The sequence below is a fragment of the Cinclus cinclus genome, chromosome 11 (assembly GCF_963662255.1).
Source record: "Cinclus cinclus chromosome 11, bCinCin1.1, whole genome shotgun sequence".
Taxonomy (NCBI): Eukaryota; Metazoa; Chordata; class Aves; order Passeriformes; family Cinclidae; genus Cinclus; species Cinclus cinclus.
Genome location: NC_085056.1, coordinates 17,425,839 through 17,451,622, shown reverse-complemented (window position 1 = coordinate 17,451,622; position 25,784 = coordinate 17,425,839). Strand labels below are relative to the sequence as shown.

General features: G+C 41.2%; 1 protein-coding gene across 4 annotated transcripts in view; it reads left to right on the top strand.

Moving 5' to 3' along the window:
• The first annotated feature begins 345 nt into the window (after window positions 1-345).
• The window catches only part of CDH8 (cadherin 8), a 151,041-nt gene continuing 125,602 nt past the window's right edge, over window positions 346-25,784 (top strand). The window contains exons 1-3 of one of the 4 annotated variants that reach the window (XM_062500364.1): window positions 346-419; window positions 15,369-15,454; window positions 15,548-15,810. In XM_062500364.1, coding sequence (XP_062356348.1) covers window positions 15,373-15,454; window positions 15,548-15,810 — 345 coding nt within the window. In that variant the 5' untranslated portion in view covers window positions 346-419; window positions 15,369-15,372. Of the gene's footprint in view, window positions 420-15,368; window positions 15,455-15,547; window positions 15,811-25,784 lie in introns of those variants that run through there. The other 3 variants (XM_062500362.1, XM_062500363.1, XM_062500365.1) reach the window with 3 other exon arrangements.

Below are 25,784 nucleotides of genomic sequence, written 5' to 3'. Positions count from 1 at the left end.
GCGCTAGACCTGCCTCCGAGATCAGCCCAATAAGAGCTGTCAGGGGAGGCTCCCGGCTCACTTTTCCACATCGCTTCACAGTTACGTTTGGCAGGCAGGCACGGTGGCGCGCTCAGCCCCGGAATTAGCGGATTTATTTGGAATATCCCTGCTTTCCTGGAGACGTGCGGCTGCCGCCGGCTTGTGCGAAGGGAGAATTTAATAACTGCGCTCCAGCATGCAGGCACAGAGACCCGGGAAGCCCAGCAACCAGCGGCTCCGCCAGCATCCGCAGCCTCGGAAAGCATGAGAAGAAAATCTGGAGCACCCTGCCTATTCCCGGGGACTGGCTGATGTTTTTTTTTTACTTCACCCTTTCAATCCGTGCGTGAAGTGGCTGTGGGCAAGCGGCTCCCTTGCTCCCGCTCCTTGAAAGAGTGAGTATTATTCATTTTATACAGACCATTTGTGCTGGCGGGCACAGGGCTCTCGCTCTGTGGGTTTCTGGCTGACTTAGGCTCCGTGTGCGTGCAAGGTGCGCTGGGCGAGCGCCTTCCTCGTCCGTAGGTGCGGTATTAGACTGAACTAGGGTGCCTCATTAAGTCGGATGTTTTAAAATTGACGATAATGAAAATGTCGTGGGGTGCTTGTAATTTTTTTTTTATTATCATTATTGTTCTCTTGGGAGAAGTGGTGGTAATTGTATTTGTCTTCCCGTTTGTTGGTGGGTTTTTTTGGGAGGTTTATTTTTCCTTCCGTTCTACAACCCTCCTTTAAAGAATCAGGAGTACTTTGGATCACAGATGGTTGCTTCTAAGGCTGGCGAACCCGTTTCTTCTCCTTTTTTTTTTCTTATTTAGTACAATAAGTCTCTGGGCTATTTCACTGTGTTGAATAGATGCAGGGCTGCATTCATGCATTGAAATAGATTGCAGTTTTCGTGCTGAGAATAAAAATCACCCACCAGCCAGATATGTAAATGAGGGAGGAGGAGGCTGGAAGAACCTTGGGGGGGTGGGGAGAGAATCCCCCCCGATTTATTATCACCTTCCCTCCCCCCAAAAGCTTTGCATCCCCTAAGTAAATACATAGGAATAGCTCCATAGCTTCCTTTCCTACTTTGAGAGAGGAGAGCATCCCAGAAATACTCCTCTCCTTGAAAGCTGCGATGAGAATGAATCTGAAGCCATAACTAGGCAGGAGTCATCCCTGTCCCACAAGTTGTTTTCCTTCCCATCCTTTGGCTGACTAAACAGAGGATGCACCCAGCTGAAACTTGGGAGAGGCAGAAAGCCCCTTAGCCCCAGCTGCTCATTTGCTGCCAAGGCTCCCAGAGCAGAAACGCAGGAGCCTGTGGCCCCCTGAAGCTGCTGTGCCACTGAACGCTTCATCTTCTCTTTGAGGAAGGCAGAGGAGGAACACATCCTTCTATTCTGCTTGGCTCCAGCATCTGCTGGGTAGCAGCATCCCAGTCGGGAGCCCCGAGCCGCCAGACAGCATCCCTGCTCGGCAGCACCAGCGCCGGGCTTGGCTGGCAGGCACCGCAAGGCTCAGCGCCGGAGCCTGTGGCAGCTTCTAGGTGGGTAATAGAAAAGAGATTAATTCAAATCCGTATTTAGACTGCCTACCGCCATGAAGGTGACACTACTTAACACAGGCAGGAATTCCTTTGCGCTTCGTTGCCGTTCAGTCGTGTCTTGAATTTGTCTCAATTCAAACAGTTTGCGTTTGGTAACAGGCTAAATAGGGTGGAAACAATCCAACCTGGCATTTACCGGCGCCGCACAAACCCGCTCGCGTTGCCAACAGGTATCAAACTCTACCCTCGCTCTCCTCCCTTCCAGACGGGCACACTCTCTGTTTCGTGCAAAACAGCCTGGCTCTTTTCTCTGAAAGGAGGAGAAACACTCATACAACTTTTATAAAGGTTGACACCTCTAAACAGCCAACTTGACGCGTAAAGGGCTCGCCCTTTGAGGCGCTGGCTCTCGCGGACAGGTGTTTTTTGGGAGGTGCTGATGGCAAGAACTCATGTAGGACAAGTGTTTATTGTTTCAAAAGCAACGTGTTGGCGCTTAATGGAAGGGAAGTTAACAGCTGCTCACTTCAGTTTCAATTAAAGAATAGAGTTGATAACTACCAAAGCTATAGATAAAGAATCCTCTTAACTTCACTCATCCTCTTTCGGAAATTCTTCGAGAGTTTCTCTGCAACAAGGATAAGGAGAAATATGCAGTTCTCTTGTATGAGTGATATCCCCCCTCTATGTTCAATACGAGACTGCTGTGAACAAATAGAGACTTCACAATAGGCTTCTCAGTATATATAAGTAAAAAACAAATAAATCCAGAGGAGTCGGAAATTACCCTCATGCACATTTTACCTGTCTTAGGCAAGATGATGAATCTTCTGGAAGAAGTTAGTATTCGGCATACCCGATAAATTAACAAATTTCACACCCATAAAATCTGATAACGTCAGAACCCAAAAGCTCTCTGTGGTGTTACCTCCCAGCCTAATAGTACGGATGGTTGTGACAGAAGAACCCTAGGAAGGGAAGTGATTATTACATGATATTTTCATCCTCTTAAGCCTTAGCGTTCCACCTCTCTGCTTGCAGAACGAGCACAGTTTTCTGCTAGCTTCCTCCTCAGCTATTTATTAACTCCCTTCTTTTTCCAAACTTGCATCCTGGCTATGGAGGACTTTGATTTCCATGCTTTGTTGTAAGCTGAGGGCCTTCAGTGTCCTTGGAGATTGGAGCATTTCGTGTAGGTTGGTTCTTAAATTATCCAGGTGAACAATTTGTTAAGTGGGCAGGCTGCTAGCCAAGAAACTAACTTTGGACATTTTCTTCAATATTAAAAAATCAATACCACTCCGAGTGCCTGCTTAACAAATGCACCTGGTTTTAATAAGAAGTACGGCTGTAAATGACAGCTACTCCTTTTATGCCTTTTCTTAAAAATAAAACAGAACTTTTAACCTCTGCAAGGTGAGGTAGAAGACTCCTTAAATGAAGTCTCTAGGTGGTTGTTAAATGTTATTTAGTCATTCTCATCTGCTCCTGCTCCTGAGGTCCACTAAAGAGTTGCAAAGGGGGAAGTAGTCCCACAATCAGATTTAAATTCACTTTCTTGTGAAATTTATTATCTTTTGATTTTTCATAATTTATGATCTTCAGGATTTTTCCAATAACATTGCACCTTTGCCAAATCAATTTAATTGATTCCTGGGCGCTTCATTTGCACCACTGTTAACATATGATGCATTGTCTTCTCTTAAAAAAATATCCTTCTCCCTTCTTCAGGATGTGCAACCATTTCAAGTGAGAACTCACAGTCAGCCATGGACATAAATTTACCTCTGTTAGCCCCTGAAGCTCTGCTTGAATTTTGTTTCTATTTCCTCTCATATAGATGCAGATTTAGTCTTTTTAAATCTTTGCTTAGGAAGACCATTCCCACAGAATTTAGCTGGGACTTTTTCAGACATTTACTGAAAATAGGGGCCTGGAACCCACCCACTTGACTCTTGGTACGCACAGATCATTTGATTTTCAAAACCTGAGGGATGTTAAAAGGAGAGAAATACTGATCTCTGAGATTATGGACAAGAAGGGATGTGAACACATCCTGTAATTTCTCAGAGCTGTGTATTTCTAAGTGGTGATTGTGCATGTTTTGTGACAGAAAGTGACTGCTCATGCAGGTATTTTTATAAATCCCCCATACCTATCAGATACCCCGAAACTCAGCAGTATTCCTTTTCCATTTTAATATTGTCAAAGCCTGACCTACTATTAGTACAATCATATGCTTGTAGTATACACTAAAGTGGTATCATATGAGTCTTTCATCTATGAGTATAAAATAATAAAACCTAGATTCTTTCAGTGGAAGGCAAATGCTATGGCAATTTGAGCTTGGAACATTTTAAGCATCATTCCTACCATAAGATCACATCAATAGAATTAAATTAGATCATGGAAACTCAACATTTTTCTTAGTGTTGTTGCCATAGAAAAGGTGGCTCACTTTAGAGCTTTTTGAACATAACTATTTGAGCAGTAGACAGACAGAGAACAAAATAAACTCCAATTTGAGATTACAAATGTGCGTCTATATATACACACACATTTGTTTTCCTCTCCTTTGTTCTAGAATCTGTTCAGCATGTTTCTCATTTTATCAACCATTTGAATAACATCAACTCAGTGGCATTTCAACTGCATTAATAAAATTTTGTTCCCAAAATACATTGGGTACTGATGGCACATGGAGTAGTAAGTGCAAGCTGAAAAGAAAACAAAAAAATATCTGTGAACCAGTTGGGTTACCAACAGATAGTCTTTTACCTGGAGTCAGATGCTATAAGATCTCATTTCCACCTGTCTTAGCCACGAGAGCAGCCTTTATCCATGGGTTGGTTGCAGTGACAGCACTCATAGAATTGATTTGCCAAGGTGTTGATCATGATGTGTCTTGTGGAAGTAATTTGAAATTGAGAATGGTGAGCACCCTGGCTCAGATTTGAGATTAGCAATTTCTCCCAGTCCCAGGTCTGAGAAGGGAAAGCTCCCATGGGAAGGGTCACCTCTACCCTGTGATACCCAAGCCCTAGGCAAACTCACAGAGGTGTTTCTCAGTGTGGCTTGGTCAGGTCTTTGCAACAGATATGGAAACTCAGAGCATTGGGAAAACGGTCTTGGCAGTCCCTTGGTCACAGTTTGAGCTTTTGTGTACATTCATTCACCCAAAGTGGCTTTTCCCAGGGAAGCAATGCTCAGCCTCATTTGAGAACTCCCATTTACACCCATTTCCTTTGCAGTCACCGATGATCAGAATCATATGCACGTCTTTTATGTGTTTATGTTTTATAAAAATATAAATATAAAGCATATATATTTTTATGCATATGTATTATTTCAAAGCCCTAAATACTACAGCAAATGGAGTGCATGCACTCAAGAGAGAGTTCAGTTCTCTAATTGAATATCACAACACTTCAGATGTGAATCTCTCTTATGGATTAAATGTAACAGCCATGATTGCCCTTTGAGTTACAGAGCATCAAAACTTAATGTCACTGAAGTTTAGATTGAGTCCTGTGTTCTGGTCTCTGACCTTTATTTTTTGTGTATTTTCAAAAGTTAGATGAAAACAAATGAATGGGGGAAAAAAAACCTCGTAAAATCTCAGCTTGGCAACTCCAGAAAAAATAAGTTTAACATTGGAGAGTTCTAATTCTTTCCAAACAACTCATCTAAATTGGTGGTAAAACTGCCATCAGGTTCAATGATGCAAAATTAGAAACCTTCATTTCTATTTTCACACATCCCAGCAGAGATTTGAGGTTTCCTGCAGTCATGCTGTGTACAGTTAGAAAAGTCCAGGTGTATTCAGAATTTTCCTCTTTAAAGATTTTTTAATGCACACACTTGCTCATGCATAAGGCTGGAGAGTTTATGTAGCTTTCACTAGGTCTTGATGTCCAGTCATAATTTTATAATCTTAGTTTAATTGGAATACGTGTCAGGAAAACGTAGGTTTTTCCTGAAGTATTGTATTTTGTTTAATTCTGTAGTGAATACCTAATATTCATTGAACAAGAATATGAAAGTGCAGTTGTTTATATATTTAGTAATTTAATAATTATATATATATATATATTTAACAGGCTGAAAAAGAATCACAGAAAGTAAGATATTTATGTCCTCCATTAATATTTGAAGATTATTTTTTCCCCAGGAAGTACAGGATAAGCGCATCCCAGCTGCTGAAAGTCTCCTGATAAACAATGCCCCAGGCAGAGCGTGGCTAACACCTCATTCTGTTTGCCTTTTTGTGAGCTCACTTCATGTTGAGCACAAGTTGTCTTTTCTCCCTTCTCTCCTGCCAGAGTGATGGAGGTCTCAGGTTCTGTAATGCACCTTCTGGGGAGCAGCAAGGTGTGACAGCTGAGGTGGTGCAGTCTGTGCAGTGCAGTTCTGTTTGAGTCAGAGGAAAATCGCGTTAATCAGTGGCTGGAGAGAAAAAATTTCCTTCAGATCACATCTCCCTCTTGTTATAGGATGAAAACAGTGCTGATACAGCTATTTTTCTTCTGTTTAAGTTTTTGGACCACTCTGGAAGCCTTGTCTGTCTCTCCTCTCTGTTTTGAACTGGCTTCAGGAGATGATGCTCTGACAAACATCAGTGGCGTGTCTGACTCCTAGAAACCCAAACCTTTCTTTTTGCCTAAGTATAAGAAACTGAAAGGGAAGGTTGCAATTTCCTTTTGTTCCTCTGTAGAGCAAAAATAGCTGTATTGCCATTTTAATACCTATGGCTTTAGTAACAGCTGTCATGAAGAAAAAAAAAACATCCACACCAATAAACCCCCAACCCAATCAAAGAAAAAACCCACCCAACCAACCCAAATCAAAATGGCCTTAAAATATTTTCAATACTAATTTCATTAGGGAGGAGTTTTCACCTTTAGCTGCAAATTTCATAGCACATACTGTCTCTTTGTCCTGTACCTGAGCATGTGTAGCACACTGGAAGTCCAGAGCACTGCACAAAGCAAGGAATAATGAAGAATAAAAATAGTTTGAAGGTTCTGACGACACCCTTGGTGGGTTTCTTTAAAAGCATTCTGGTTCCATAAAGTAGGGGCTGCTTCTGGAAAGGCTGACAGCTTTATATACCAAAAGTCTGAACCTTGACAGCTTTAAAGTTGTCCCATATTGGTTTTACTATCGAAGAGTAACAAAAATAAGAAATTCTATTGATACCAAGAGAAGCTGTACAATAAGTATGACATCACTGGGTCAAGATACTCTTCAGTGGTTTGGTTTTTTTAAGAAAGAATTGCCTGATAGTAAATATTTGTCAAAAATAATAAAAAAATATTTAGCTAGTCACATAAAACAGATTTTTTTAGATATGATAAAGTATCAAGTCAAGCAGTCACATAATAACAAGCGATTTATTATAATAATAATTTCGATATATTTCAGTGTGATGAATGTTGTAATTTTCTCTCTATCCCAAAGCCTCAGTGAAGCTGTGGCAGATAAGGCCCTATATCCTAAAAGAGCCTTATCTCCACTCCATAACAGCAAGTTATGATGTTTCCCAGTTAAAGCAGCAAAGTAAAGGAAAGAGGGAAGAGGAATTTGTGTTAGAAAGGCTTTTTTTTTTTTTTTTCCTTCTGTCTGCCTCTGAAACAGACCCCTAAAACTGAAGTATCCTGCTCTTGGTAATGATAATCTTCTAGATAGATTAATAAATCCTTCAGTAATTATTAGAGCTCTAGATGTTGAGGAAACTGTTGCATTGCAACTGTAGCTGTGTGTATCCCTGCATGTCCATATTTTCCAGCCTATGCATTCCCTCTGATGCAGGGGCTGCCACTGTGCCTAAACCAGTCCTGTAGCATTTGACACAAGCTCAGGAGCTTACTTAATAACCTAAAGAACTGTGCAGAAGTCTTTAAAGAGTAGCAGAGCATGACTAAGCTTAAAAAGATAAAGTGACATATCTTTGCTCAGTGAATTATTCTGTGTGTGGGTAGGGCAGAACACCAAAGACAAAAGCAGGAGCAAGGTGGTGCCTGTTGCCATTGCTGCTGAAATAAATAATGCTGCAGGAATCTGCTCTTGATTTCCCAGGCAGCCATAAGCAAATTGCCACAGGTAGTACATCAGAATAAACTCGGACAATTGATTTGCACTTGGATTGGCAGGAGCTCTGACAGCACGAAGGATTCCTCGCCCTGCTACGATAGCAGAGCTCCTGTGACATTTCCCATCTCATTGCCCACCCCGTGCAATTCCAGGTGCACGGCTGAGGGAAAGGACGTGTGGATAATGCTTTAATGCTTTTCTGTGTTACAGCTAACTGCAGGTGACGTAGCAGTCCCTTAAAATCAGTGTTAGTGAAATCCACTGCAGCTCCATGGGGTGATGATGCTGTGCAGCGGTGCCTGGACCGTGCCTGGCCCTGAGTGTGGCTGCTGGCTCTGAGCTGTGTCCAGCCCCTCTCCAGGGCCCTGGGCTGTGCTGGGGCACAGCAGTTCCCTCCTGATGGAGCCTGGTCTCAGACCAGCACTTCTGGGGGACAGGCTTCTGTCCCTAAAACCTGCCAGCATCAATGAATTAAACCACGGCAGGGTTGCCATGACTGGATAACAGGAGTCCATCAGACATTTATTTAAGTAGGTTGCTGTCTCTAATTGTTTGTTTCTCCTCTTCTCCAGAAGTTTTTCTGCACTCATTTTTGTTGATTCAACTATTTCTCTGCTCTCTGAAGTCTATGGTGGAAATTCATATGCTTTTTGTCAGCACAGTCCTTCTCAAAACTTCCTGTTGTTGTCCTGTAGTTGATGGGTTCTTTAGTTCTGCAATGATCTGGGTTAGAATCCTGAAGGAAAAGACTTTTTGGGACAGAATTTTGTTGCAAATTGTATTTGTTAACCCACATTTCACTGGCCTGCCTTAAAATGTCGATTGCAAGTAGCACAACTGCAGGGACAGTAAATTGCAGTGGAGAAGGAATGGGAATGGAGACCAATTATTTGGAATGTGTAGCTTGCATGTTGTGGGAGCTGAGGGGGGGTAAGAACCTCTTAAATGAAAATTGCTCTTGGTGGAATTACAGCATGAGCAATGGCCTAACCCAGCTCTGTCAAAATGATTTGGTTTTAAAAACACCTTACTATTAAAGGCGTTTAAGTTAACAAGATCATTTTGACAGAACTGGGTTAGGGAGTGACTGCACACAGTTCTGCTGGCAGATAAGAGGCAGGAGAGTCTGGCCAGGGTGTGCAAGTGGCACTTTGCAGTGGGCACTGTGAGCAGGATCTGAGCCACTGCCATGGCACCGTGGCTGATTACAGCCTCCCTCCCTCTTCATCTTGCTCTTAGGTGGAGAGCTGCCTCTTAATTTGACTATTTTGTGAGTAAGTGAGTAATCTTTACACAAAAGAATAATCCACTGAGGAATAAGTGTTATTATTTATGGCAAGGAGTATTCATTCCCTTGCAGAGGAAAACGTGAGCAGGCTGCCTTATCCAAGGTGATTTAAATCAAGTTCAGGTACAATTTAATAGATACATACTGGGAACAGGATGAGTATGGAGCTGAGTTATGCAGGCGAGGATGAAGTGTTTATTTGTTGGATATGGTGTCTTGATAGTTCTTTTCTGGTGGAATTTAGGTTTGTTCTGCTTTAATGGTAAATTTAAAACCTTTACCACAGTTCTCTTGTAAGTGAGAGGGATGGAGCAGCTGTGCTGGGAGGAAAGGCTGGCAGAGCTGGCATTGTTCACCTGCACAGGAGAAGCTTTGGGCTGAGCTCAGGGTGGCCTTGCAGGGCCTGAAGGAGCTGCAGGAAAGATGGACAGAGACAATTGGCAAGGGCTGGAGGGACAGGAGCCAGGGAATGGCTCCCAGTGCCAGAGGGCAGGAATGGGTGGGATACTGGGAATTAGCAATTGTTCCCTGGCAGGGTGGGCAGGCCCTGGCACAGGGTGGAATTCCCAGAGCAGCTGTGGCTGCCCCTGGATCCCTGGCAGTGCCCAAGGCCAGGTTGGACATTGGGACATTGGGAGGTGTCCCTGCCATGGATGGGTTTGGAATGAGATGAACTTTAAGGTCCCTTCCAGCCCAAACCACTCTGGGATTCTATGAAGAAGAATAAGAATTCCTACAAGTGGGACTCTGGAGCATTAAGGCCTTCTATTTCTCTTATTGAAAACGTGAGGCTCTGTTGTCCTGCCAAACAGAGATGAGTGAAGCAGAGATAATCACTCTTCCCACCGTGGGAAGGCTTTGCATCATTTTGCTGCTTTTGGTGGGAATGGGCCTTCTCTAATTCCTTGAGATAGGGGATGAGGAAGCAAAAGTTGTAGTGTACCAATGCCTAGAGAGCTAAGAACGAACCAAAAAAGTTTAAGAAACAAGGACAGTGTGAGGAAAAAAAAAAATAAAATCAACAGATATTCCGCACCTGTGGGGACAAAAAAAAATTGATAAGAAATGGCACTGGCTGGCAGTCTCTAGATGGTCATTAAATGAAGGCCTCTCATCAATTATTTGAGGTTGCTTGTATTGTAATGAGGATTTACTTATATTAAATTAGCATCTAAGATAGAAATTACATTATTAATGTACAAAATGTAGTGGATCCTGAAAATTTTACCAAAAAAACCTCTTTTGGACAAAAATAATCATTTTGTTTTTAATTAAATTTTTGTATGTCTGGTGTAACTCATTTAAAGAAAGCAGTACCCAAGGGTTTTTTTACCTTATTAACAGCTGTTTAGTAACTCATAAAATCCATCACAATGAAATAGTGAGGTCAAAGGGCTGAGATGCTGCATATCATCACTGCAAATGGAATAATGGAAAAACTTTGCTGCAGTTCTTAAGACAACCCTTCATGTTGCTTGTGTAGTAAAACACTAGAGTGGCTCTAAAATCTTTCAACTGAGATCATGGTGTAAATAAATGCACTGGCAATGTAGTAAAGTGGTTTATTTGACCAGATGAATATTCTGTGATTTGAAAATGAAAAAAAAATATTTTTGTTAAAGCTTTTTATTATCTTACTTTGCTTCTTTTTTCAGTGGGAAGTTTATATTTTCAACTACTTTAATTAATATTTTTAACAAATTACTGCATTCCAATGGTCACCTTTTAAAGCTACAATATGACTTTAAAATGGCTGTAGTGAAACGAACTTTATCAGAAGCACTTTCCTCCACTCATACACAAAATGAGCTGCATATCTCTGTAAGTGCCCACTGCCATACCTGGCTGTAACTCTGTGCAAGGGATGAACTCGCAGCTGTAACCTCAGAGATCTGAGTTCCAGAGGAGGTCCCAGTGTGTATGACATTGTTTTCTGAAGCTGTGTGCTGGTTATGTCCACTTGTTAGCTTAAAAACATCTTTGTAATCACTTTGTGTTGTACTTGCACAAGACTTACGTGCTCCGTGGCTGAGTTTTATGAGTAGTGCTCCAAGATGCAAGTTCCTGTGAACAGAATAATATTTTTCTAAAAATCTATCAGCACACAGACTGGAAAACAAACCACTCAGCTCTATCTGTACTTCTCTATAGGCTGTGCATACAGAAAAAAATTTATGAATACAGTCTTAAGATTTTGAAAATATAAGGCAGTTGTTTGAATCTCTGCTCCATGGCATAGTGGAGCATTTTCTTTCATCTATTTGCTAAATTAAAAACATTCTTTATATTTTAAATATCACTTTCCCCTCTCAGGCATGAATGGAGAACTAAAGCAGTTTTGTAAACAGCTTTGCTGGAACAGAGTTGATCTGGAGTTGTATATATCAGTGTACAGGGAGACCACTCAGAAGATCGCTGAAGTTTTGTTTGAGACAGCAGCCTAAGGCCATTTGAACATGTGGAGAATAAAAGCAAAAATTATACTTTTATCAGCACCAGTAAAATCTTGATGAAGGTGGAGCACTGCCTCCAGCCCTGGGGTTCCAGCCCAGCAAGGAGCTGGAGCTGCTGGAGAGAGCCCAGAGGAGGCAGCAGGATGAGCAGAGGATGGAGCAGCTGTGCTGGGAGGAAAGGCTGGCAGAGCTGGCATTGTTCACCTGCACAGGAGAAGCTTTGGGCTGAGCTCAGGGTGGCCTTGCAGGGCCTGAAGGAGCTGCAGGAAAGATGGACAGAGACAATTGGCAAGGGCTGGAGGGACAGGAGCCAGGGAATGGCTCCCAGTGCCAGAGGGCAGGAATGGGTGGCATACTGGGAATTAGGAATTGTTCCCTGGCAGGGTGGGCAGGCCCTGGCACAGGGTGGAATTCCCAGAGCAGCTGTGGCTGCCCCTGGATCCCTGGCAGTGCCCAAGGCCAGGTTGGCCATTGGGACACTGGGAGGTGTCCCTGCCGTGGCAGGGGTGGGGCTGGATGAGCTTTGAGGTCCCTCCCAACCCAAACCATTTTGTGGGCCTGTTACTCTGTGAAATACACTCTTGAAGGGCCATGCGCTTCTCTTTTTGTTGCTTAGAAAAAAGTTGTGCGAGCTTCACTGGAATAATTTTGTTGTCATTCAGTACTCACCACTGCTTTAGACCATGGCATAACATCAGAAAGGAAAGTGCTACTGTGCCTCACCTTCTGGTCTTCCTCAATTTTCAAGTCTGCCTTTACATGTGGCTTTTAATATGTTGCCATAGCCTGGTTCAGTAGCCCTGTCAACCCCTCCTACACATTTAATCCAGAGAATTACAGTTTAACTGCTAGGCACTTCTCAATTTTCCTATTAGCCAATGTGTAAATTGCTGGGCCAGATATTTAAAATGCCTTCCATCAGCTCCCAGCCACATACATGGTGTTCTGCATGCAGGAATGGGGCACAAAAGTAATTTCCAAGTTTGGTAAAGAAATCTGGGGGCAATCCCACCTCCATGCATTGCATACAATGTATGTCCTGATTCACTGATAGAGCCTGAATGAGAGTCTGTTTCCCAAATAACTCCTGGAGTCCAGGTTGAGCTGTAGAGAGCTTTATCCAGCTCTATAGTTCCACACTGATCGCATTCCTCTGCAGAACAGGGACGTGCCAAGGTCCCATTGAGTTTTTTCCTTTGCCCTGCACTGCCCCACTTTGCCTTCAGTGCTCAGAATGTCCCGGCTTTGTGTGCTCTGAGCTTTGTAACCATGCTCCTCATGGGGCTGTTTCACTGGGGGGGTTTTCATGGCACGGTGTGTGCCTTGCTGGTATTTCTGATGTGCTTTGGACTTGTTTGCCTTAAGGTACTGCTGAACCGTGAGGACAGTCCAGTCACAGTGAATCTTCTGTATTAGCGTGAGTGGATAGGACCTAAATTTGATTGGAGTAAATGAAGAGTAACAAGCAGCAAGTCTGGGGGAGGAACTGAGGAGGGATGCACTGAAATGAACTTAATGCTTTCTAAGGATTGAGAGTGGCAGTGTGAAACCCAACTATCCTGTTCTTCTTCAACCAAAAACGTTTCTGGGGGTGTTGTATTGTTTTATCTCATTTATTTCATTTCTTTTAGAAGACGGGCTGTGGAGATTAATTAGGAATTGTTTTCAAAAACTTCTTGACTATGAAAGGAAGTGCTTTATTATTATTTGGTCCTGTTGATAAAAAGAACTGTACCAACATGTGGTGGAAGTATAAGGAAGTCAGTCATGTCCACTTGGGGCCTTTCCTCTGAGGGGTTTTCAGGGTTTGTATACGAAGTGATTTTTCACCCAGAAGCAGGGTCACTCTAGAAAGAGAAGAGTACATTACATCTAGCTCTGTCCAAGCCCCAAAGAGGACCCTTAAATTGTGTTTTCTGTTTCTGCCCCCCATTTTGAATTTAATCCTGGATGTTGGTTGAAGATGCTGTGTCTTGCTCTGTTTTACAGTGGTTCTATTTCTCCTGTGTTTTGATTCTTGCTCCATTGAAGAAATCAGAAAAATCTGTGTCCCATCAGGCACAGGCACCCACCCATCCAGTCAGATATGAAGAGGATCCCCTTTGAGCAAAACCCATCAGTTTGGCTGTTTCTCTGTTTTGATGCCTTGTACCACCAAACATGCCCCTGGAGATCTCTGTTTAACGTGTGCCAGAAAGCAGCAGCAGTAAACTCCATTTAATTCCCTGGACTGAAGAGGCTTTCCAGAGGCTGACTGATGCATCCCATCATTAGACTCTTTGCTCCTCTTCCTTTTCTGGGATTGAGAGAATGTCAAGACATTTAAAGCCTCTCTTGCTTCTCTCACATTTTCCCCAAAACTTCCTCACAAGAGCTTGCTGTATTCTCTGATTGCTTTATTTCCACCCCAGTTGGCAATGAGGCCTATAGAGCTGCAGGTTCTCCTGTAATGGATATTCCCCTCATTCTGGATGCATTGTCAAAGCACTGCACTATTAGCTCACCATTCTTCCATGCTGCTTGAGAGATTGAGTTTCACTTTGGTAACAGCTCCTCTTCCATTCTAACAAGACAAGTTTCTCACAGTTTCAGGTTTTCATGCAACAGATTTCACAGTTGCTTTGGCAATTACTGAAGTTTAAAAAAAATACTTTCTACATTGTTTGCATTTAAAAGAACAGCTGACTTTTACTGGTCATGTAAAAGATGTTCTGCATGTTTATGTCACATATGTGTACAAACCACCCCTACCTCCCCAAAAAAACCCCAAAAAACCAACTATGCTCTCAGGATTCTCATAAACATGCAACACTAGGAATTAATCTTAAATTAGAAGAAAACCTAAAACACAGTGTAATCTTAAAAATAGGCATTCCTACTCTCTTGTATATGGTGGTTTCTTCTGAGATTGTTTGGATATGAATCAAAGAAAACATATCAAGGCACTTTTCACACAACTCCATAACTCTGTAATGCAGCCCTTCTCTCATAGCCACAACCCATCTAGTTTTCCATGTGACCCATGGCTGCATTTCTGGGTTTGTCCATCCCTCTGGCATCAGCCCTGCTATGTTAACTTGCCTTTCCATTTCAAGGAATATTTACTCTGAGATGAAACATGGTGTGACCTTTTAGTACATCAAAGGGTAGGCAAGGAAAGAAAGACAAAATGCTCCCAAGTGTCCATCTGGGAAAATGTCTTTGAAATGAAACACGACTGTGTGTTTTCTCTGCAAGTGAAGGAGAGACAGTGAGACCTGTAGTGCAGATGTGCATAAATGAGTTTCCTTAGGTCCTGGTCGTGGTCTGGTGTGGGAATCATGGGTTTCACAGAGGATTTAGCAGTGCTGTTTCTCTGCTGGGCTGTGAAGGGTTTGCTGGGCAGTGGTGCTGCTGCAGAGAGGTGATGGCTGAACAGATAATGGGCTGCTGGACCCTTGCACACTCAGGAAAAGTTAATTTTTTATGTATTTTCTTTTTTCTTGTGGAGGAAAGGAGCATAAGAATGCAAGATTGCTATTTTGATTTGCTTATGTGGCAGAATATGTGTGTGTAATGACCACGTGAAGAGTGCAGGGTAGTGAGAAGGTTGGGAGCTTCTTCAGACCCTAAGATGAACTGCAAAATCCCAGAATGGTCTGGGTTGGGAGGGACCTTCAGGATCCTCCATTTCCACCTCCCTGCCATGGGTAGGGACATCTTCCACTAGACCAGGTTGCTGCAAGCCCCGTCCAATTCTTAGCCTAAATATTTTCTTAAGTGTGTGTAATCATTCATCTGGGTCTTCTCTCAGTGTTTCAGGCAATGAAAGGATACGCAGAATCAATTTAACTATGCAATAATATTATGAACTACAAATTTAAAACCTAACATGGCTTAATTTTTATGTGAAAGTAAATAAGATGCTTCAGAATGCTTTTCTAAGCTCTTTAGTCACTGATTTGAACTTTCTTTTTTCTTTCCCCCACCAGGAATCTTTAATGACTGGAAAACTCAATGGATCATGTTTTTATCATCTAAGCTATTTTTACATTGACTGTGCTGTAAACACATGGAGGAGCTGTAAGTAAATGTTCTGTACTGCGTGATGAATTGGATTGCTGCAGTCTGGAGGAAAGCAAAATAATAATTTCATTTCTGTGGTGATTTGCGTAGCTTGTGGTACAATGCCAGAAAGACTAACGGAAATGCTTACGGATACATGGACTCCATTAATAATATTATGGATTACTGTCCTTCCTTCCATTTATATGGCTCCAATGAATCAATCTCAAGTACTACCAAGTGGATCCAGTACAGGACTAAAAAGGCTAAATGAAGAACAAAGAGTTCTGCACCGTTCCAGGAGAGGCTGGGTTTGGAATCAAATGTTTGTACTGGAAGAATTTTCTGGACCTGAACCAATCCTAGTTGGCCGGGTAAGGCAAGATGTGGGTTTTTTTCTTGAATGTATAAATGTATGACATGAGAAGGTCCTAAGTCATTCAGATCCTTCTAAGGAGTTTCCGACTGCGGTGCTTTGTGATTCCGAAATAGTTCTATAATATTCATAGATTTGTGCTTTAAATGTACCTGACTGTAAAGACATGGTTTCCTAGTTAGCTAACCTGCTATTTCCAACAAAAATATGCATATTCCATTTGTCAAGAAACCCCACAAGCATGTTCACATCCTTTCTTTTGTGTCATTAGTCACCACTCCTCACCTCTGTCAGCTGAAAATTTTTACTGAAGCAGCTCTTTGCAATATGCTCCTGTGTATTCCAAAAGGTTGTTACACCTACAGGTCATGTTCTATCTCCAGTCTGATGAATCAAGTTGTTTATGCTCTGAGCATTTTAAAAAAACAAGAACCGAAAAGGAAAGTGTGGACTGTACAGCAGATTATGAGGTCCTAGTTTATATGGAAGTCTATGCACATAGAATTATATTCTATGCATATAGAATAACATTATTGCCATGGATTTTGTAATTTATTTCAAAGTTAGGAAGATAACACAGGGCAAATTATAATATTTTTCAGTGTCCCAGCTTTTCTGCTGCCCTAAAGCTTTGCTTGTTGCCATGCATTAGTTTATTCTGTAGCTGTGTGTTACCTCCAGTCAGTGAATCAGCCTTGCACTTTTATGAGCCATCTGTATCCATCAGGGATGAATTATCCTTAGAATTATTCTTAGAAAAGAATGATCTGTTCATAACTGCATGTTTGGCAGTGAGCAGGTACAAATACCTTAATTGCTTATCACTAAAGTTCAATTGTCTCTGAACAACCAAGTGCATTATTGTTTTATGAGCTGGCTACTGAGGTTGAGTAAAAAAGAAAATCTAGACAAAATTATAGATAACAGTTAATTTCATGGTAATCTTGGAATTTCTATGGATAAATGAATAGCATATAGTATAATATAGGGACAGTCAATAGCTCTATCTGTTATTGAAGAGAACAGAGATCAAGTGCATTCCCAAATCTTCCCTAGTGTAGCCACTTTCAAGGAGAGACTCGGGGTCAGAAGGTGTAATGAGCTTTCTATCCAGTGACTTTTGGTGCTGTGTCAATTTACATTTATATCAGGTATTTGGTATCTGTTCTCATTTGTTTCTCTGGGGTTAGTAACATATCTCAATTTCACAGAGATGGCAATGGGCATATTTCACATCTTAAAATGTTTTATTCAACCCATTCTTTCTGGAATATTTTAGTCAAGCTTTTAAAATTATTTTGAATAGCTGGGGAGAATCCTGGGTTTGTGCTTTGTGGTATTTTGATTTTCAGGGTATATCGAGGTCTAAATATTTCTACTATTTTAAGATTTTTTTGAGGCGGTTATAACATCCTGAATTGTTTGAGTCATTGGTGAATAGTAGTGGGTAGGTTAAACTGAGCCAAACCAAGGAAGATATTATCCCATCTTCTGCTGGCATTTTAAATAGAATTAGCTAAAATGCTGTGACAATCTATTTGTTGAGACTGCTGCATAATTAAAACACTGCATGTTAGAGACGGAAATGAGCAAGAAGCGAAGTTTGTTCCCATAGGGGGAAATTTTTGGTTTATTCAATAAAATGACTTAGAATATTTTTGGAATTCTTCTCTCTATTTTTTTCTCCCTCTCCAGAAAAATCATCCATATTTCTGATTTATTTTTCTTTCCTAAGGCTTGCGAGTATTGAGGTGCAGTCAGTGGGAGCAGAGGTATTCCACAGCTTTCAGAGCTGCTCTTAATCCTTCCTGACCGCAAAGCAGAGACTCCCTCATATCCTTCTTTGCAATCCTTCCCAAAACTTTAGAGTGTACAGAATGTCACGAGCAAAATGCTTTCCTTTTCCATGAAGTTGGGCTGTGTTTTGTCCTCTGTCACCCTCATTGCTTTCTTTTCCACTGCAATTTAAAAGTAACCTCCTTTTCAGAACTCGTAGCAGATTTGCACTTACCTGGTTCCTACTGGACACTCCTCCTCCAGCCTTTTGAGTTTCTCCCCAGCCAGAGGATTTGCACACCTGGGGCATCTCCTTTGTTCTGGAACTTTACTGACTATTTTTTCTGCCCTATGACTTACCTCGGTTTTCTTTTTTCTTTCTTTTTTTTTTTTTTTTTGCCAGACTTTGAATGAAGGACACTTAGTAAAACAGGATATAGTGAATTAGTGTAGAGAATTTAACACTGTGGAGAGAGTGATACCAAATGTCTGCCTCATTTTTGCTGCATCTTCTGGATATAAATGTCCTGTTAAGGAGTCAGTATCGCTTGCCATGTGCTTTTTACATGTTGAAAATTCTAGTATAATCTTCAAACATGTCTTTTACTTGGTGGTTAATTGCTTCAAAGAAAATATTCTGGGAGCAAATATAATTATGTAGGTCTTTGTTACAATTTTTGTCCCTACACTGTTGTAGAATGTACCTGGTGTTTTCATACTCATGTATATTTTGTACAAACATTTAATTAGGTGCTTTGGAAAATAAATAAAAAATAAGCCTTGCACAAACAGAAACAATGCACACACAAGCAGAATTTGTTGTATTTGTTCTCAAATGTACCTTTAAAACCCACTGAAAATTCAGCTCTTAAGAACTGCTCAGAAAAGAACTGATATTAAATAAGGGTTTTTGTGTTAGTGGGTGGAAAGGCACTGAGTAGAAGCATTTGGTCCTAATGGCATTGATGGAATGTATCAGCAAAATAAAACTGAAAACTGAAATTAATTTTATAGGATACAAACAGAACACAAATACACTTTTCAAATTAAAGCCTGAATGCAGAGTCTGTGAGTTTCTCATGCTGGTTAAAATGGTCTCATACCAAAGTTTGTGAAGTGCAGAGAAATTTAGCAAGACAGGATTACAGAGGTCTGTAGTATCTGTTATTAAACTGCTCAGTTTTTCCAGGAGAAACAGCTTCTAGACATGAAGAACTCTTCTCCAGAGTTTAAAGTGTTGCAATGCAACTGCACACACTTCGAAGGTGCTTGTTCATTGCTGTTCTGCATGGATATAGAGAAATAAATGCATTCCTAGTGTATTTGCTCTAATAAATGAAGTAATCTGGGGTGAGACTAATAGGAGGAATTAATGTGAACACCTTTTAGAGTGTGCTGTCTTTCTTCAATGACTCGAGTAAAGGACCGGAGCAAATCTTGTCCTTTCATTCTTGAACCTCTTAGAATGAATTTGAGCAATACGCACTTTTAATGCCAATTTTTGTCATTATGTTTGGTAAGATCAAGCTCAAAATGAGCAACTCTACTTGGGTTCCCACATCTGTAAAGAAGTGCTTTCTGAATTTATGAGATTTCTCTATAAAATGCCTCAAATATTCTACTTTTCCTTTTACTTTTTTTTTTGGCTATTTTCATATTGCATTTATTTTGCCACATGGTAATTTCATGGAGCCACGGAATAGAATATCCTGTGTTGGAAGGGATCCCCAAGGATCACTGACCCATCCCTGTCCCTGCAGACCCCCAGCAATCCCCCTGTGATCCCTGGAGTGCTTCCCAAACCCTCGGGGCTGGGACCATTCCTGGGGAGCCTGGGCAGTGCCGGCACCCTCTGGGGGAGCAGAGCCTTTCCCTGATCTTCAGCATAACCATTCCCTGGCACAGCTTCATGCTCAGTGTCCCTCCTTTGGACATTCTCTAATAGCTTTATATCATTCTTATTTTAATGAGTTCCATATTATTTTGATCTGTACACATAAGAATGCATATGTGCATTTTGAGAAACCTGCAAAGTAACCTTTTTTTGTGTTTGTGCAGCACACATCAAATGCGTTTGGGTTTATTCCCAGCAACAGAATACTGAGTGACAGGTTTGCAAATACCCTTTTGTACTTCATTTCTTTTCCCCCCCTTCACCCACAGAAGCAGGTACATACTTTACAAAGCTTCTGTATCTCCTTTAGAAGCCTCCCCATCCTGCACAGTGCTGTCAGCAGTTTGCAGCCTCCCCGTGGCTGACAACCTCATTCAAGTGTAGAGTGATATGTCTTGTGACACTGCATGCTGTCCCTGTGGACTTGATTAGTTAGGTACAACTTCTACTTGCTATACACTGCTGCATTTTCTCTGTCTCCTCTGCATGCACTTACAGCACCATGGCAGATGTGCTGTGAAATCTGGGCTGTAGCAAATGCCACTGTTCTTTCACAGGAGACGGCCTCCGAATTCACAATGACATAGGTAATAAAGTGTAAAAGCATTAGGAAGCTGCGTTTGGGGTATTGCAGCTCCTGTTTCATGGAACATGTGTTGTTTGGGATGCTTTAAGTGGGTTTGGACCTAGTCTAATAGATGTTTTTAAGCAAAAATCTGGGACAGTTAATATAATACCAGTTGTTTGTAATTAGAATCATAGAATGTTGTCAGGTAGAAGGGATCCATGAGGATCATCCAGTGCACCTTCTGTCCCTGCAGACCCCCAGCAATCCCCCTGTGCATCCCTGGAGTGGTGTCCAAAGGCTCCTGGAGCTCTGGCAGCTCTGGGGCTGGGACCATTCCTGGGGAGCCCGGGCAGTGCCAGCACCCTTCCTGTGTCATCTCTCCAGCTTCTTGTTCCAGCCTGTCCGTACATCCAGGGTGCTCCATCCATGGTGCAGAATCCAGCGCTTGTTTGTCTTTGTTAAACCTCGGGAAGCATGGAGAGAACAAGAGAATGAAGGCCACAAAAGTTGTTTGTTTGTGTTTATACTCTCCGGCTTACCGATAAATGAATCCAAACTTAGGTCCAGACACAAAAGTCCACCAGAAGCCACTCAGGTTGGTGCTGCCTGTGCCACACCACTCCACTGGCAATGCTTCCCAGGTTGTCCCAGAACCTCCCTGAGACCTTTGGATTTCCCTGTTTCCAGTCCCAAAATAACATATTGCCTGTTTTGTCTGTGAGGAGAGATTTGGGAAGCGAGTGTGGCGGAGAAGAGCAGCCCCAGTGGCACATTTATGCCTGGGCCAGGGCTCTGCAGAAGCTGCTCTGCAAATCCTGGGTGGGAGGAACCCAGTGAGACTGCGCTGGTGAGCCCGGAACCAGCACGGCCAGGTCAGCTCCTCATTGAGCTGAGCTCAGGGAGGTGTTTTCTGCCTGTGGCTGCTTCTGAGTTACGTGGTTTGTGTCTTTTCACTCCGTTAAATGCAGATTTTCTTGTATGAGAAAATTTACGGGATGTATGAGAAAATGTATGAGAAATATGGGCAGCTTTTGCTGTTTGGAACAACGGAGATTTTTTTCCCCTTGATGTCTGGGGCTTGGGTTCAGGCTTGTAGAGGAGAGACAATTTTCCTGTAGGAGGAGCAGTGGAGAGGCATCCTGTTCTCAAAGTGCTTCAGACTGAGCTACTGTAAAACTGAACCTGGAAATGCAGAGAGCACTTATAAATAGCTTGGAGCTGTATGTTCTACATTATCCATGCTCTGTGCAATCCTTGATTTCTTTGCCAACATGCATTTTCTATCTTCACCAAGACATGGTAAAATGTTGCTTGTTGAAAATCATGACTAGTTCTGTTGAAGTGCAAGTGCTGCAAATAGGCAAAATAAATAAGGTTTTAATTAAAGAAGTTCCTTCCTCGTGTTTTGCTTTTCATTCTTGCCCTGAGCTTGTGAATATGGTGGCTGCCTGAAAATACTGTTTTATTCAAGTGATGTAAACCAGAAATGTATATAAATAAGGCTAGCAGTGTTTTGAGGGATGAATTGCACATTTTCCCTGAATGAAAAAAGTCCTTGTGACATGTAGGAGTAGCAAAGTCCTAGCATAAATTTCATAGGATACAGCGTAGTCCTACATGAATGCTTTGTTAAAGTTTTCACAGAACAGCAACCACAACGCCATAATAAATAGATTCTACCCTTTTTTTCCCCTAATACACATTTCTATGCTTTTCTATGATTTAAACGCATGCCATAAAATATTCAGTATCTGAAATGTTGCAAAGTTCAATGTTGCAAAACATTGCCTTCTGAGCTTCAGATTTTTGTTGTTGTTTTGCAACCATAATTATATACTAATTTTCCTGCTTAAGTTTAATACATTCCCAGAAGCTGAAATATGTCGATTATTTTGCTACTGTATTCTTTATGAGAAATACTAATTCCCCTTGCCTTTTCTGTGCTTGGAAGGGAAGAGGTGACTGGGTACTGCACAGAATGCTCCAGTTTGCATACTCTCAATCAGCTTAGTAAGCAGGAGTATAACAAGCTAAGAAAAACTCTCTGTAATTAAATGTTACTGCAAAGACAATAAATTTAGCAGACTGTATTTTTTAGAAGGCTGATAAAAGTGTTGGGTTTTTAAAACATATTCCTGAGCCTGCACAGCTTTCATTTGTTTCTTTTTTACCTGAAAACACGTTCCAAGAAGAATTTTAAATGTAAAACATAAATTTAAGCAAGAACAATTTGACTGGCCTGACAGTGTCTACATTTTCTACTACAGTGTAAATCATATTTTACTGATTTTTCTAAGATTTAAGAAACACGGCATATCTCCAGACACTGAAAATCTCATTTCTGTATATTTCTGGGAGTATTACTGAATAAAGTTGAACACTTTCATGCTACTTCATCTCCAGCCTGGGGCATGATATAACCACAATTTAAGTAGAGACACAACTTAAACCCCTTGAACATCAGCTATAGAACAGGACTGGTAATAACTTCAAAGAGGCATTTTATCAGTAACTTATGAATCCAGCATCTTAAAGGGTCAAACTGCAAAACACCAGGCACCTCCTCGGCTGCCTGTATTTTCTTTCATGGAGTAGGAAAACATCTATGATGTGAAGAATAATTTAAAAATTGGGCCGGGTTTTTTTGCTGGCATTTTTTTTTTTGTTTGTTCTGTTGTTGTTTTGTTTGGCACTGATGCCTTTTTAAAAATTTCCCTTTTTTACATAAAAAGGAATGGTATATGTTATTTTAGCATCATTCACTTAAATTTCTTTGTCATGTTTTTCGAGAGCCACAAAAATTTCTGAAAAGAGAGAAGCTAATATTGAGCATTTTGTTTGTAAAAATTAGAAGCTTGTGTGCTTTTCAATATATTGATCTGAAAACTTTATCTTTCTCTCATTGAAATGCTGTCCAAGTATGCATGTAAAATGCTGAAGTGACACTATGAAAAATTGAGTTGAGCCTTCCCCATGATATCCTGAGATGTCCTATGATTGTTTAGTCTTCCCAACGTTGCTTCAGTAAATGGTTTTCAATTTCTACCTGTAGAGCCCACCCCTCGTGCTGTCAGGATGCTTCAGTTCCAGTTGTCAATTTAACTCCCAATTAGTGCCAATTGTGAGGGGAGATTTTTGCTAAAAGTTTGTCCTTGCTGAACTTGACAAGCATATTTCCCATCCATCCATGAGCTCTCAGGTAGCTGTGATTTCCCAAAAGTGCCAGGATGTGTTTTTCAACCAGTAAAGAGAAAGGGAAGTTTTATTGTTCTCAGCTCTCGATAGGATATTCCTCACTTTGCCATGGATTTGTACAACAAAAAACTTAATTTTGTATTAAAATGGGAAATGCTTTGGGACCAATTCCTTTGGTGACTGTAGGCTTCCAGTAAGAGCTGTGGAGCTGAAATGGGTGATACCTCATGAACTGAGCCACTCCTGAGAAAGGCTTTGGAGGTGCTGGGCAGGACTGTATTTTTAGGATGTAATAAATATACAATCACAGGAATCACAAGAAAAATAAGTTTTCAAGTGAAAATAATGAGAATGAGCGTGCATAAATTCTGTTTCTTGAAAGTTCTGTTTTAAAAGTTGTGTTTTCTTCCTATTCTGGTAAAGTCAAAGAAGAAAAAAGAGAGCCATAGTGTGTGTGGTGAAACAGAATTTTCAGTTGAGGGTCTTTTGTTTGGTTTTTGATATTTGGTTTTGGTTGTGGGGTTTTTTTGACAAAGTCATGGATGTTGATGTTGGGCAATTTATGGTTTATTTACAGAAATAATTTGCTGCAGTAAATATTTTAGGAGGCATTTAAAGGTAGCTATTATTTGCAAGCAATGTTAAGTTATAACATAATAATATAATGTTAATGCGTGAGCCATGTAGAATTGTATAAAATAAATGCAGATAATTTTCATAAAGATATTTAGACAAATATTAATATGTTTGAATAGCCTCTCGGTGATCCCTGAGGAACACCTGTAGTGATACAGAACATTTTATAACTTTCCTTTTTCCTGAGGACTCCCTCTTAGTGTAAAAATTCCCCTTCAAGGATTTCTTTTAAAGCCTTTATTTTACAGCAGTCATGCCAGCAGCTAAGCAGAAGTGAGTGTAGCTCTCCCAGGAGACTGTCAGTGGCATTCCTGAATTAACCACAGGAATCATTAGGAGCCACAGAAGACATCCCTTTGCTTGCTGCGGGGTCTGAGCTCAGAAACTGCCTCCCACCCAGCCCCTGGTGAGCAGAGGCAAAGCTGAGGTTTGCTCCAGCCTGGGAATGTGCTGGAATAAAAGGCTGGCTCGCGGAGCATCACCAGAGGCGAGCAGCAGCGCTGCAAGCACAGCCAGCAAAAGGGGTTTCAGAGCAGTTCAGAGGGCCCCAGTGGTCTGCTGGTGTCAATCCAGAAGGCACATTAGCTAATTCTCCTTTTCCTGGCCGAGGGAACTGCGTGTGTGCAGTGGGGGTGCTGCTGCCAGGGAGAAAAGGGACATTTTCCAAAGGGCACAACTGGTGGCACATCCAGCTGTGCAGCCCGGGGAGGACAGAGGAGCTGAGCCAAACCACTCCTCTTCCATCCTGCTGTCTTCTGAGGCCATCATGCCACAAGCATCAGCAGCATCCATGACGTGTACACCCAGCCTAAGGAGTCAGGATTTTAAAGGGAATGGGCCAAACCGCTGTATTTTTCAATTAGTTTGGGGTAATTGGCAGCAGAAGTGGTGCAGCATGAACCTCTGTATTAAAGCGTGATGCAAAAGACTCAGAATCTTGTAGTGCTCATCTCAGAGAACTTATTAAAATCTGCTGTATTTTTACAGAATGAGGTTTCTAAATGGAATTACTGATATACTTGCTATTTTGCTATTCCCCTTTCATTCTTACTTACTTTTATTTATTTAAGTTTTAAATTGCCTGTTTTTCAGGCTGCCTGTTCTCTAATTATTATTCAGTCTAAAGTATTTAATGTAGACCACTTTGCAATTCCTGGTGCTGTCCTGCCATACTGACAAGAAAATACAAATGGAAAATGCTTGTGCTTCTTTCTTCACATAAAATCATCTGAAACAAGACTTAATGCCAACACTATATTTCCAACTTTTTCATTTATTTCTGCTAATTAATGGGTCTTGATTATGTTGTTGGCTATCCCACATGAACTGAGAGCAGGTGCTCTAAAGACTTTTTATTGAGTTTTCATATGAACAAATGGAAGTTATTTTAAATAATATACAGGGATTTTACTTGGTCTGTAAGACCAAATTGATATTTTAACTATGGGTGTTTTTAAAGAAATCTCAATGTAAAATTGTTTCTTGGGCAAAGTTTTAAAATGTTGTGCATATACTCAAAGCAGCCTCAGCTACAGCAAATGAGGACTGGTGCACCAAGTAGCAGTAAATGTGAAAGCTGCCATTTAATGCTGCCATTTATATCAAGGAGCCTTGGCTAAAATTTTGATCCATTTTTCTGAGTAGGAGACAGTTCCTGCCTCAAAGCTCTTTCTGTCTCATTGAGATATGTAATTTATTAATAACTGAAATGAGATATAATAGGAAATATGCGTATACTTCAGTATGTTGAAATACTGGCCCTAGTGGAGTTATCATAGCTCTAAAATAAAGAAAGAAAATGGACAACAGTGAATTGTCAGGCAACATTAGGCTTCTCTTTCTGTGTAGACTGCAACAGCACTGATCATTCCATTACATAATTATTTTGTGATTGATCTAAATT